General features: G+C 44.5%; 1 protein-coding gene across 9 annotated transcripts in view; it reads right to left on the bottom strand.

Annotated features, from left to right (window-relative positions):
* Positions 1–3,264: 3,264 nt before the first annotated feature.
* DUSP8 (dual specificity phosphatase 8) overlaps positions 3,265–14,926 on the bottom strand; it is a 143,176-nt gene continuing 131,514 nt past the window's right edge. For all 9 annotated transcript variants that reach the window (XM_053272503.1, XM_053272476.1, XM_053272535.1 and 6 more), the window contains one exon: positions 3,265–14,707. In XM_053272503.1, coding sequence (XP_053128478.1) covers positions 13,588–14,707 — 1,120 coding nt within the window. In that variant the 3' untranslated portion in view covers positions 3,265–13,587. The remainder of the gene's footprint in view (positions 14,708–14,926) is intronic.

Here is a 14,926-nt window from a genome sequence, read left to right as displayed (position 1 = left end):
GCATTTATTTTGTGTGTTGCATGATACCAACACTTGATTTGCATGATAACAAGCCAACCGAGAAGCAAGGAGATCACAAGCAAATTGGAAGCCAGTACTAGAAAACTAATCAGCAAGGGGGAAACAGGTCTCCAAAATGGCACTCAAAAAATTTCAAATTGAAATGGGTTTGTTTTGTTCTGAGCTCAAAACAGACTTTATTGAAAGGGTGGTTTATTTCGAGGTCAAAACACTCAAAACAGCTCATTTCAAAACATCAAGATGCTTTGCACATCCCTACACTGGATCAAAACTAGACAAAGTATCATTTCTATAATGTGCTGCAAAAGCCTGAGCAATGAGATGGAGACTAAGAGGCTCAATGCCTGAGTTTCCTCCTTGACCACACAGTCTGAATCTGGAGAAAGGGTAGTTGCCAATACTTCTGGAGGTGGACTGGGTGCAAGGATTTACCAGAAAGCATGGAGACTGTCAGATGGAAGTGTGGGTATGCATCTTCCATTTTGTGTGTGCACGTCAGAGATAGGTCTTCAAATGTTTTTTAAAAATAGTTAGAGTTGGGGAGGATTGTATCTCAGCAGGGACCACATTCCACAATCTTGGGGCAGCAATCGAGAAGGCTCGTCTCCGTGTGGCCACCAGACAAGCTGGCGGTAACTGAAGATGGACCTCCTCAAGTGACCTCAATGGGCGGTGGGGCACATAACAAAGAAGACATTCTCTTAAATACCCAGGGCCTAAGCCATTTAGGGCTTTATAAGTTATAACTAGCACTTTGTATTTTGCCCGGAAACCTATTGGCAGCCAGTGTAACTCCATCAACAAGGGAGTAATGTGGTCTCTCCGAGATGACCCGGAGACCAACCTGGCTGCCGCATTCTGAACCAACTGAAGTTTCCGGACTACATACAAAGGTAGCCCCACGTAGAGCACATTACAAAAGTCAAGTCTGGAGGTTACCAACAGATGTACCACTATTTTGAGGTCATTGATCTCGAGAAACAGACGCAGCTGACGTATCAGCTGAAGCTGATAGAAAGCACCCCTGGCCACCGCCTCAACCTGAGAAATCAGGGAGAGGTGTGGATCCAGAAGTACTCCCAGACTGCGAACCTGTTCATTTTGGGGAAGCGTGACGCAGTCCAGAACAGGTAGGTCAAAATCGTCTCTGGAGTTCTGACCCCACACAATAAGTACCTCCGTCATCTGGATTCAGCTTCAGTTTATTCTCCCTAATCCAGCCCATTACTGCTTCCAGGTGTGCCTCTCACCCCAACACTCTCAGACGTTCCAGAAGGATACTATGGTTGATAGTATTGAAAGCCGCCGAGAGGTCCAAAAGGACCAACGGAGTCACACTTCCTCTGTCAATTTCCAACTGGAGATCATCCATCAGGCCGACCAAGGCAGTCTCCACCCCATAGCCTGCCCAGAAGCCAGTTTGAAATGGGTCTAGATAATCAGTGTCCTCCAGGAGAGGAGAGCTGGTAGGAGAGAAGAGCTGGTCTTGTGGTAGCAAGCATGACTTGTCCCCTTAGCTAAGCAGGGTCTGCCCTGGTTGCATATGAATGGGAGACTTGATGTGTGAGCACTGCAAGATATTCCCCTCAGGGGATGGAGCCGCTCTGGGAAGAGCAGGTTTCAAGTTCCCTCTCTGGCTTCTCCAAGATAGGGCTGAGAGAGATTCCTGCCTGCAACCTTGGAGAAGCCGCTGCCAGTCTGTGAAGACAATACTGAGCTAGATAGACCAATAGTCTGACTCAGTATATGACAGTTTCCTATGTTCCTAAGACTGCCTGGAGCTGAGAGGCCATCACCCTCTCAGTTACCTTGCCCAACCATGGGAAGGTTGGAGACAGGCCTATAGTTGCTCAACTCTGAGGGATCTAATGTAGGCTTCTTTAAAAGAGGTCTAGTGATTGCCTCCTTGAGACAAGGAGGCATCCTGCCCTCCCTCAGAGAAGCATTTATGATTTCCACCAGGCCTCCTACAACAGCCTCCCTGCTAGATAGAACAAGCCATGTTGGACAAGGGTCAAGAGAGCAAGTGGTAGGCATCGCCGATCCAAGCAGCTTGTCCACATCCTCAGGAGATACAAACTGAAACCGATCCAGTTGAACCACATAAGAGTTGTTGTCCGACACCTCCAATTCAGACATCGAATTAATTGTGAAGTCTCCATCTAAGTCGGCCCGATTCTGAGAGATTTTATCTGCGAAAGATTCTTTAAACACATCGCAGAGGGTAACTGATGACTCCAAATTCTGGTTCGGGGGGGGGGGGGCGCAGATACTAGTCCCCTCACAACCCTGAACAACTCTGCCGGACATGAGTTGTTTAACTAGTTGTCATCTAGTTGATGTGTGCAAATGTTCAGGAGGATCGGATGGATACTTTTGGTTTTATGAGCAATGTAATGTTCTGGATTTAAAATGTCAAAATGTTGAAACAACTCATCTAATAATAATAATAATACTGTCTGTTCTGGCCACCCAGAGACGCAGGTTTGGGCGGGGTATAAATTTGACAAATAAATAAATAATCAATAGTCATATGCATTGCACCCATTGCTTCATTGTGATCTCTAGATACTCTGCCAAGGCTATTATGGCTATCTTCTTCCTCTCAGTCTCCCCTTCAAGGCCTTAGTCAAAGGTGGCTTGGTCCCCTCAGTTATGGTGGCCCCTCCCTGAACATTCAGCTTTTTAAAAAAAATTATTATTATTATTACATTTATATCCCGCTCTTCCTCCAAGGAGCCCAGAGCGGTGTACTACATACTTGAGTTTATCCTCACAACAACCCTGTGAAGTAGGCTAGGCTGAGAGAGAAGTGACTGGCTCAGAGTCACCCAGCTAGTATTATGGCTGAATAGGGATTTGAACTCGGGTCTCCCCGGTCCCAGTCCAGCACTCTAACCACTACACCACACTGGCTCTAATCAGTTTACTTGTGGAACTATGAGAAAAAGTATACAGTCATGTCCAATTGCTAAAGTAAACTTGCCCCAGTGAGTGCAAAGGCTCTGGAATAAAACAACATGCATCAAGGCTATATTTTAAAATTGTATGAAGTTAAATGTTATTCAGATTGAATGAAATAACCTGAAGCATCTCAGACTGCCTGTATTAATATTCCAGCTGTTGTGCATTGATTCTTGGACCCCGCCATCTCACCACCACACTTGTGGTTATTATGGGCTTCTTCTGCTTTCTTATATTCCCTCCCCAAACACCCATAAAGAACAAAACCAACACGGGCTGTTAAAACATCTATTAGGAATTTATTACAACACATTGTTCCCAAATACAAAAGAAAGGAAAAGAAAGAGAGGGTAAAAAAGCACTGCTGTTTACAGCCTCCAGTAATAAATAAATAAAAGTAGAAGCAGGGGCTGAGTGAACCACTCAGTCCTGCCAGGCAACAGCCAACGTCAGCATTCCTTTAGCAGGCAGAAGGAGATGCATTTTGGTTATCATGACCCATGAGAGAGGGAACTCACACTGGATGCAGGAGGTCTTTCCCTCACCCATCCCACCCGACCTGTAGCAAACTCTGGACAGTACTCAGAATTTGTCCCAGGAACACACAAATGTCCATCCTCCATCCCTGTCCCAGGGTACTCCTTGCAAATGAGCTGCCCAGTCTTGGAACACCTCATTCCCCTCTTGTTCACGAGGATTTTCACAGAATAAGACCTTCAGTTCAGTCAGGTGCTCAACAATTCACCCCAAATACATTTTTGTCCATGAACATTTGCAAGGTAGGAGAATTAGAATAAAAATGTGGATCTGCAGACAAGAGACCAAAAGGGATTCTGGGTATGCCTCCTGAGAACAGTGCCTGCGCCAAATTCAAGGTGGCCCTCAGTCAAGTGCCTATGCGGCAGGGCAGGGATACTGGTGGCCATCACACTACTTTTATCTATAATGTAATGTCCTCAAACTTTGTGTCCACTGGACACCACAGCAAGGACAGGACATTGCATTGTAGGTAAAGGAAGATGGCATGAGCCAGCACAGCTGCCAAAGAGCATTCTGAGCCGCTGCCACCAACACCGCTAAAGCAAGCTCCAGAAAGATTTTGGGGAGGTGTACCTTGGCGGTAGCGGCAGTATCTTGGAGCACTTCTTGGTGACTGCATTGGCAGCCACTATCTTTTTCAAACAGGGCCTCAGGGGTTGGCCATTGGCCCTTTGACAGCCAGTGCCCAAGTTGGCTGACCCCTGCTTGGCCCTGCCTAGAAGATGAGTAACTCAGTTTCTCTGTTCCTTCCAAAAGCAACAATAAATAAATGCAACATACTGCAATGGAAAGACCTCATCCTGCACCTCCCCCCCTTACACATATATGTAATATATGCGTTTAGAAAAACTGCAAAACACAGTCTATTTGATGGCTGGTCTTCATGACCTAACCTTAAACTGATTCCTACCCAGGCTGGTCAGGAAAGTACTGTGGCAGGAAAGTGATTTGTGCATATTGACTGAGCACAAGATTGCAGGAGGGACCCAATCAATCAGGCTTTGTTCACTGAAGTTATTCATTAATGCTGACAATTGTTTCTAATGCTGGGAAGAAAAAACACATATGTTGTTGGCAATATTGCAATGTTAGATATAATGGATGAGAACATATATCATATCAAGGATCACATCTGGCACTTTCTACCACCCCAGATTCTATGACAAACCGGGGAGGTGGGCTGGGAATGGGAAGATCCTTCCCATGCAGAAATATGCTTCTATTAAGCAGAGGTGGAACCGGGCAGATTTTTCATTACTTGGAATGGGATAGAAAACATTTTGTAGGGCTGCACTCCAAAGCACATTTATCTAAAAGCAAATTGTACTGAAAGACTTGAGGCTGAGGGCCAAACTATGCATTATGATGGAAGTAAGTGAATGCTTCCTTGTCTCTTCTCAATTTTTGCAAATAGCAGCCATGTGTGAGTGTCATCTAGATTGGGACTGCAAGTCAGAAGGAGTGGGAGGGGGCTTAACTTTTGCCCTTCTGCTGTTTTCCTAACAAAATTCTCTCCCCAGCTGCTGTTTGCTTCATTAGTAAAAACAGACCCTCCCCTCCTGTGACTGCTATTTGCAAAAAATGCATTCATGCACCTTGGCCATAATGTGTAGCTTGGCCCCTAAATCACCTTTGAACATTTCTCACTATTCGTGTGAATTTGTGATCATTATTAATGCTAGAGGGCATTCAGTACAAATACAAAGGAGCAACCACTTTAAGTCTCCTGTGTGAAGATGCCCTTACTGTTTGGCAACCACTGGGCAAGCTCTCACAATCTGTTTGGCATCAAAAGTCAGGAGGAGGGGGCATGTGCACTCCCGTGAATCTCATCTGGAGTGATCATTCATGTGCCATGTGAAAACAGGGTGGATTTGGGCTTGGTGCGGTGCTGAGCTGATATTTTACCATGATCGTGAGTTTTAGATCTGATCTACAGCGGTTAAATGTCAACTAGGCACCATGTCAAGCCAGGATTCTCCCGTTTGTATGCAGCACATAGTCACTCAAGCCAAGATTCACCAGAGCATGCACACCTCCTCCTCCCAACCTTTGGGGCCAAACAGATTGTGAGAACTTGCCCAGTCTCTTATGGCCTGTTTGGACCTTTGTGATCCCACTAGCAAGCAACCTAGTTCCCCAGGTGGCTGAAAACTAAAGCACTGGCTTTTGTGAGCCACAAAAGAGGGCTTTTATGGCAGTGGCAGGATCTGGGGACTAAATATACAGTACTACTTAATTAGACTGCTCTTGGCACAGATGTAGTTCTTGACTTCTATCACTAGGGGGGAATCTGCACAACTGTTGATATATCAGTGTGACTGGAGTGCCTTCCCCAACAGTCTGTTGCTTCTCCATCTCCTAAAACATGATGAATCATGTTGAAACTCTTTTCTTGTTCTCTACAAAGTAAACCTTAATGGGGTTGAGCAACCTTCTTAAGTATGGCAGGACCCACACCTCCCCAACAGTAGGCCTCCTCTTGATCAAGACTTTTAATGACCAGGCATGCCACAGTACTGACCAGCTATGACCTAGGATTGGAGTCAGGGAAGGCAAAGGGGCAGGTGTAGATGAGGAAAAACCGGCATATACTCACGACAGAGAAACAAAGATCAACATACATAGAAGCAAAATTACATAATAATATAATAATAAATACTTAAATCTATAATTCATACATTGCAATTACAACACTGATAGCTTATTATCATTAGCATTAGGAGCAGGAGGAAGGCAGAAGATATCTTCTTTTAAAGGGTTGGTATCCAGTAAAAGAGACAGGACAAGAGCACATGGCTACAGGAAGAAACATCGGGGAACGAAGTAATAAATAAAACCAGAGTGAATATGGGAGAACAGGTGTGGAGGGAGAAAGGAACACAGCACAGGCTAAAGAAAAAACAAACCACAAATAAATAACCCAAACATTTTTTGTCACAAGGAAAAGGTGCTACAAGCCAGAAATTCACCTTCTCAGACCTGAGCAGTGCTAGCCCCCATTTTGCACCTGAAGGAAAAAATGGTATGCCTTCTACCCATTTTTCTAAGATGATATTTAGAAACCTTTCTTTGGAATTTGCCACCCAAAGCAAACTGTTTCATGGTAAGGTTGACCTTTGTCTTTCAAGATCAGTGTTACCAACTCTCTTTTCTTGCACCATCCCACAAAGACTCAGATCTGCCTGGAGCTCATGTTTACCTAGATTTTTGTTTAAGCTATTGGGAACATCATCATTAGCATTCTATTCAAGGCCAGTTTGTAATGTCTTGGGATTTTTTGTTGTTCCTACCTTAAAGAAAGCCCAAATACCTCATTTACATCCCAGGAGACATTGGTTTCATAGCAACACACAAATCAAATCTTTCTCCATTATTTGGATTGTCTATTGACATGACCTATTTGCAATCCCTAGACTCCCACGGCTAAGTTCATACAGGAGACTTTGGTTCCCGCTCATGCCGCTATTAAGCCTGAAGCAATTCACCTGTAGGCAATAGGATAAAGAATTAACAGGAGACCAGAAGCGGATGCGAAGACCTTTTGGAATAAATCTCTTGGTGAACAAGAATTGGGAAGTTAATCAGTTAGTAATTTTAAAAAATCTTCCTAGAGAGTGCCATACTTGGGTCTAATTAAAATCTTGCTGAAGACAGTACAAAAATGTCTATTGTTCAGTATGACAGTCATAGTGGGGATATTTCTGATGCCTAGACATATCCTAGGCATCACGCTAGAAACCAATGGATACTTTCCTCATTGCAAGATGGCCAGATAGGAGTTGCTGTTCAAGCATAGAGAGCAGGTAGAATAAAAGGGAACACACAACTTTGAGCTCCACAAAGAGAGTTCAGACTTCATACACTGGTTTAAATAGCTCTTCTATGCATAGCTCTTGGAAACAGGATAGCAAAGTGAGCTTTAGCCTAGACCGGCCTGCTTTTTGCTATGGAAGCTTTTTGCTCTTGCTGGAAGGACTAGCCGAAAAAGTCCAAAAAATCTACATTTTTTCTTTGAATTCTTCAGGAGCGAGTTCCCCAAAATGGCAGCATGTGGCAGCTCTTCAAGGCAAAACCCATTCATTTTGCTTTTTCACACTGATGCTATTTGTGGTCTGTATTTATAACAATTGAATTTGTAGTGTTGACTCATGTCAATTTTTGCCTTATAGGGTGCCTCATAGCACTTTGCATATCAACACTGAACCATTTTCATGGGCCTGTCCTTGGGACAATAATGTCTGCACCAGATTAACTGCCATCTGTCTATCTCTGCACAAACAAGGCGGAACAGATTTCTGGTACTGTATTTCCAGCCTTTTAAGCAGAGTCCAAAGCCCAATTCAGACATAATGCTGTATGAAAGAACAGATGTCTATACACTTGTACATGTGTTTCTGTGAATTACTTGTGTACATTTTAAAATGAGCCTGGATTCAGCCTCTTCAAATGCATGGGAAAGACAGGAGCTGTACTGCTGTATCTGAGCTCAGCGTAATGTATGAGTGACTGTTAGCTAAAGGTAAAGTTGTGCCGTCGAGTTGGTGTTGACTCTTGCCGACCACAGAGCACTGTGGTTGTCTTTGGTAGAATACAGGAGAGATTTACTATACCTGTGTATAAATCTGTACCTGTGTACACTGTACACTCATATGCATGTTGTATATAACGTATGAATGGGCCACAAGCTGCAAATCTATCTAACACAATGGATGTAATGGTAAAAATTATGTTACTCTGTAAAAGAGATGCAAGCTGAGCACAATGATATGGACTCAGCTTGCATCTCCAAAGCAGAACAGTAGAAATCAGGCAGGTGTTGAAGTTTCATCACAATAGTATCTAAGTAGATGCAAATGCTTAGAATCAAGGTGAACCAGGGCTCAGTATCACAGCCAAGGCAGCAGCTGCCACTGAAATAAGGCAAGATTTTCCCAGGGTATCCCTGTTAAGGTTTCCCAAGGGCATGCCAAATACTACAGCTCCAAGGATCTTTGAGCTCATTTTATAAATTCACAAGGCATGTCAATAACAACTTTTAATCTCATATGAACTTTTAATACTAAGCTTGGGATTGCAACATTTGCTGCTCCTTCACTTCTGAAATCAATAGGTCCTGGTGAGTGACTGCTGAAGGCAGCTTTGCCTAATAACTTTATAGAGGTTGTTCACAGTACAAGAGGTCTCCTTTACCTTTTAGGTATCCATTGCTTAGATCTCCATTGCTTAGATCAGGGATTCTCAACGTTGGGTCTTCAGATGTAATTGGACTCCAACTCCCATAATCCCCAGGCCCAGTGGCCTTTGGCTGGGGATTATGGGTTGAAGTCCAATAACATCTGGAGACCCAACGTTGAGAATCCCTGCCTTAGATCATGAACTGCACTGCCCTATAGAAGCATCTGTTCCCATTCTCTGTAGAGTAGGATGCTCTTGTCTTCTTGGTCACAGAGAAAGAGAGGCACAAAATAGATACCAACATTTAAACCTGTTAAAAGGTTCTCAGAGTTGCTAATGCTCTCCATGGAGTCTGGAATTTAAAGTTTGGGTTGGTGGGCTTTGGATCGGGACAGTGGTGCTGCTGCTTTCTGCTCCATCCAAATCCTAAACAGAGACAAGGGAGAAACCCTTACCTCACAAGGTCAGTGTGAGGACAAAATGGTTTAATTCACACATATGCCACCCTGCGCTCCTTGGAGGAAGAGTAGGATACAAACTTAACAATAATAATAATAATTTGGGTTGTGGAGGGATAGGGTTAGTGATACTATTTGCTGAAAAATTATTAGTTGGCAATACTGAGTCTGGAACAATATTTGCTCAAGGAAATTTGTGCATTGTGCTTCTAAGAAGGGACTAATGTAATATTTCCTCAAAAATATCTGTTGGAGGAATCTAGGGTCACATACCTAACGGAGATTAATTACCGTACTTGAATAATTCTTTCATACAATCAATGTGGCTGAAGTCGGGGAGTCTGCCCATTCTTTTGATACATGCTTATGAATGGAAGGAGGATTCTGAGCAATGTGTGCATGTCACTCCAGATACAGTGGTCCCTCTACTTACAAAATTAATCCATTCCGAATGCACATTTGTAAGTCGAAAAGTTCGTAAGTCGAAAAGCGGTTTCCCATAGGAATGCATTGGGAACGGATTAATGCGTTCCGGAGCCTAGAAAAAAGACCCAGACCCCCCAGTAAGGCTTGCAAACTGCACAGGAACATTTCTTTTCAAAAATAAACAGGCAGTAAACAGGCAGGCAAGTCAAGGAAACCGCATGTAAAATTCTAAGTCGAGGAAACCCCATCTAAAAATTTGTAAGTCGAAAAAACCGCCTCTAAAACCGGATCTAAAACTGCCGTTTGTAACTCGAAAAATACTTATGTCGAGTAGTTCGTAAGTCAAGGGACCACTGTACATTCATTGGTAGATGAAAGGTGTAAGTAAACTTGCATCCTAAGAAGGATCTAAAAGATAGCAACTTTAAAAAACGGGTTAGAGTCCCAATACAGGTGGCCAAATGTGTCCAACTACAGTCTGGTCCTCTGCCCCATCGCTTCCAAATTAGTATACAGGTCCAAGCAGGATCACTTCTGAGCTTGCAGCATCTAATTGGAACATATCCTAATAAAATACGTAGAATGAGATCTCTACCTTGTGTCTTCGTAGAGTACAAACAGCAATTACTATGGTCAGGAAACAGACAATTGGATGCAAAAAAAACCCCATGTTATTGCTGCTCCCTGTGGTTTGTGTGTGTTTGCAAGTTTTGAACCTGAGATATTTGCTTTTTTGTCTTGTGTAGGACTTCTTTTAATTAAAAAAATTACAATTCAACAAAGAAGTAAATGGGGGGGGGGGAATGAACTGAAATAATCTGAAATAATTTTTCTTTTAAAAGCTACACAAACAACCCTGAGGTATTGGCTCAAAAAACCAGCATATGATACAAAGGAGAAAATGCAAAATCAGTTACACAAAGAGAAAAATGTGCTTTCAGCGCTTGAAAGAGAGAGAGAGACAGCTCTGTGTCTGTATCCCAAAAGGAGCAGCAGCATTGCAGTATCTATGAGCAGTGAAGGCTTTTGAGCTTCTCTAATGCTCCCTGTAAGGGAAGAAGTTTAGTGTGGCCAACAGAGAAAAAATAGGTTGCCGCTCCCACTCTGTGTTCTGGATGGGATCTTCCACTGTGTTTACTCATGACCACCACTTCCCTGACCTGCTTGCTTATTTTCCTGCTTTAGAATTCCATTTTGTACCACTGAGGGCCAATTTAAACACAGCTCCCAAGCAGAGGCAACTGCAAAATGCTTTGTGCGGCAGACTCCGGAGGGGGCTGTACACATTTGTCAGCTGCTCACCATGTGGAGCAGCCCAGTTGTGTGGACCGTCTCCACACCAGCATCCACAAAGAATATAAGCAGTTGGTACAGAGGCTCTCCATAGGATTAGGACGATCTGCACAGGTAGCAGCTTACGAATGTTACCACCCCTGTGTAGAGTCACTGTGACACAGCAACTTTTAGATACCTCCACACAAGGGCTATAAGGTTTGAATCAGCCCTTCGGTTCAACTAGTGGAAACTGATCCCATCTTTTCCCTCATCCAGGACCAGCCCAATTAAAAGGTTGAGGGTATGGCGGGGGGGGGGGGAGATTTCTGCCACTGAAGACTGGCAAATTCTAAGTGATGTAATTTGTTGTTATACTGTTTACTATGGAGGGATTTCAATTATCCGCTTCAAGTGCCAGATTATCCTGTCCTCATCTGTCTTTTCATGTTTATCATTAAAAGGTGCCAAGCGAATATCTCCTAAAAAGGAGAATAACTTCCCAGAAAGGTACTCAGGTGGGACTTTTAGAGCTGGATTTACTTTGTGGATAGCATCCCAGCCGATCACCAAGATTTCTCAAAGACAAGACCAGTATATTTATGGTCAAACTAATCATTTTAGGAACACATCAGAGGTTTGAGGGGATGAGTGTTGGAAGTAAGAGTAGGGGATGGATCAGAGAATTGGAGATTCAGCTCCACTACAGCTGGAACACTATCATTTCTAGAACTTTCTTTCTTGAAAAGCTGTTCAGTTTGATCTTTCACTAGCTCAGCTTTGCTTTGGACAACTTTCTCACTAGTTGATTTGCATCCACTGGGAAATCCCTATATGATGGGGACTTCCTGATGGATGGTGACACGTGCACTCAGACTCAGATTCCTGCTGGAGAATTGGAGCTGGGTCACCAATTCATGCTTTACATCCACTCTTGCTGTAGTCAGTGGATACCACTTTGCAATAGAACTGAAACAGTCCTATTCCTAAAGGAATTTTGCTTGGGCATGGTGATAACACAATTCATTCAGCTGGCTAAAGCCATCCTTTCCCACAGGTTTCAAGCCTCAGGTTTCTCCCTGACCTCCATCCACAAAGCCTGCTGGATCCTGGGTTTAACACTGTTTGAATAAAAGCAGCATTTGAACAGCCATTTGCCTCCCCTTATTTGTAAGGGCAGGGAATGACATATTTGTCACCATAATTCAACTGGGAGATATCCTGAGCTACTGGAAAGGGGCCCATCCCCTGGGAATTCAACCCCCAGGTTTAATATACTGCTTTCTCAGGAGCCATTCAGAAAAATTCATTAAACGTAGTTCTATCAATGCAGCCTGCTGCCCCCTCATTACCCAGCCTAGAGTATGAATCCCAACTCCCCTTTCATACAGCAAGGAAACTGCCTGCCTTTGCAACCCCAACCCTATTGTCCCCCACCCAAACCAAGGAAGGGGAAGGTTTTATGGCTTTGATTGCAGATGCAACAGAAGTAGGAAGTAAAGAAGCATTAAGAAGAATTCCTGGCTCAGTTTGTGTTGAAAAACTTCCTCACTTTTCTTTTTAAATAAAAGTACACACGCACGCACACACATACATACACACACAGATTTCTCATCCCACTTTTTGGGGTGTCTGCATCACTGATGTGAGCTACAGGAGGAGCCACAGGCCAAGGATATTGCTTTGAAACTCATGTTTCAGATTCAAATACCATACACAGTAAAAACAGAGCTGAAAGTACCGCCCCTACATTGTCTGAAAATCATTGCCAGAATGAACAGTTTCAAATAAATTAAAAAGAAAAGTTGAAATATTATTTGTCTCAATAAAAACTGTAGTAAAACCATTTAAACTTTTTCTTTGTGTTTTCTCTCTCTCTCTCTCTCTCTCTTATATTATATATAATATATATTTATATATGTATAGGGCTGCTGTAGTGCAGCATTACAGAATACTAGCCAGAGAAACACAGAGGAGCATGCTCAGTATGGTGTGGGGATGAAGGGAAGCCAATGAATATTAGTCCCTTCAGGTTTCAGCATCCCAATCTGGGAAGGAGCCACCAATATACAATGTCCAACCCAGTTGGAATGGAAGGGGAACTCCCTTCCTGTAATGGGAGTGGATGGGCAAAATCTTTAGTCATTTCCTATAGGTAAGATAGGAATGTATTATTAACAATCGGCAATGCACTCTTACAAGAAAAGAACCTGCTTCCCTTTAACTTCCCCCATTGCGAATATGTATATCAAACAACTATAATCCATTTGTGAAAATCTTAAAGAGTTTAATTTCTCCTCAGCTTCTCTTTCATCCCATCTCTGAATTCAAGCCCCAGCCCTCCCCTTTCCCCAGACAGGGGGAGGGTGGAGAGAAAAGCACTATCTGCATGCGAAAGGAAAGAATCTGGGATTCAAAGAGTTTATACACTCCCCACCTGCCAAAAAGGGGATGTGGCCATGGTTCGTTTGGGTGGTGGAGGTAGGAATAAGAGGGGCACTAAGCATGCACCATTATGTTTCTTGACTTTGGATTCATTTAGCTTTGCCTTCGTCTTTGCATGTGCACCCTTTGGAAACACACACAGGTGTATAAATAAGACTCCCACCCCACCCTCCTTCTCCCCAGTTAAATATCTTGCCAGTCTTCCCCTACCCACCCACTGACCGATGCACACACACACACACACACACACACACACTTGCTCTCAGATCCTGGATTGCAGACGTCAGGACACCTCTATGATCTCCATGCTGCCTGAAAAGCTAGACTGTTTGCTGATTTTGCCCAGGTCTTCCCGAGACCTGCTCTCTGACAAGGTCTCCTCAAACTCCATCTGGCAGCTCCTTCTCTTGAACTGCTTCTCCGCCGCGGTGTCCTCGTGCCAGCTGTGCCGCACATCCCGCTGCTCCCCGCGCTGCTTGTCCCTCAGTCTGATCTCGCAGCTGGCCTGGATTGTGCTGCAGCTGAATGAGGAGTAGGTGGTGGTGCTGGCAAACAGAGTCCCACTCCCACCGCCTTTGTTGCTGGACGCCGAGTCTGTGCTGAAGTACCAGGGGCTCTCGGAGGAAGGAGTGCTGGGGGATTCCAAGTGCATCCCCCAAGTGCCAGCAGAGGTTGGGGTTGCGGCTGGCTGTGCCAGTTGCTGCCCCACACTGGGGAGGCTCAACCGAAGTGTCTGCTTGAGACTGTCTTCCATGCTGGCGCTTTTATGCATGGCGCAGACCCCGCTGAAGTTAAGGCTCAGCCCATGGGCAGGGGAGCCTGCTTGGTGCCTGTGCTTCCGCCTCTGTCGTACTTTGGCCTCTAGGAGGAAGTCAGGCCCACTGGGCCAGTCGGGGCTGTCTGGAACTGGAGAGAACTGGCATGTACCATTGGGGCCTGAAGGACTGTCCAGCTTACAAAGCTTGGGAGTTTCTCCTGCCTCTGTAGGACCTGGGACCTCCTGTCTCTGACTAGGGGTGTAGGCTGACTTGATGTCCAGGGAGAAGGAACGCTTCAGCCGGTTGGTGTCTTGGACGCGCTCTGAAGACAAGTGCAGCCCATTGAGTCCTTGCTGTAGTGCTGTAGGTGAGACAACCTTGGGAATTCCTGATGGACTCTCAGAGTCAACTGAGGAGGTTTCCGAGGTTGTGCTTTTTAATACCTCCTCAGCTTTTTCTGAGGTAGACAGTGCCTGGTGCCTGGTGCCTTCAGGGGCTTCAGACTGCTCTTGCTGCGATTCACCCTCACCCTTCTCCCCATGGGCCTTCAAAGCCTTGAGCAGCTTCAAGCTTCTCTCATACTCTAGGAGCTGGCCCAGGAAGTTGAAGTTGGGCGATATGGAGGGGCGCCGGTCTTTGACAAACCTGCCAATGCAAGCAAAACAGCTGCAGTCATTACTTGGCCCAGTCTCACTGCCAATTTAATGGAATTCCCTAGTTCCCTGAAGGATAAATTGGAACTGGGAGCATCTGGTCAGCAGGCCAGGGTGATAAAAGGTGCTGAAGATCTCTCTTTTCTCATGCAGAATTCAATTCAAACCAGGACTGGGCATTTTTTGAATTTGTTCTCTTTACAAAAAGTTT

The sequence above is a fragment of the Hemicordylus capensis genome, chromosome 1 (genome assembly GCF_027244095.1).
Source record: "Hemicordylus capensis ecotype Gifberg chromosome 1, rHemCap1.1.pri, whole genome shotgun sequence".
Taxonomy (NCBI): Eukaryota; Metazoa; Chordata; class Lepidosauria; order Squamata; family Cordylidae; genus Hemicordylus; species Hemicordylus capensis.
The sequence above is the reverse complement of the archived record's forward strand: the minus strand, read 5'-3'. Positions and strand labels throughout refer to the sequence as shown.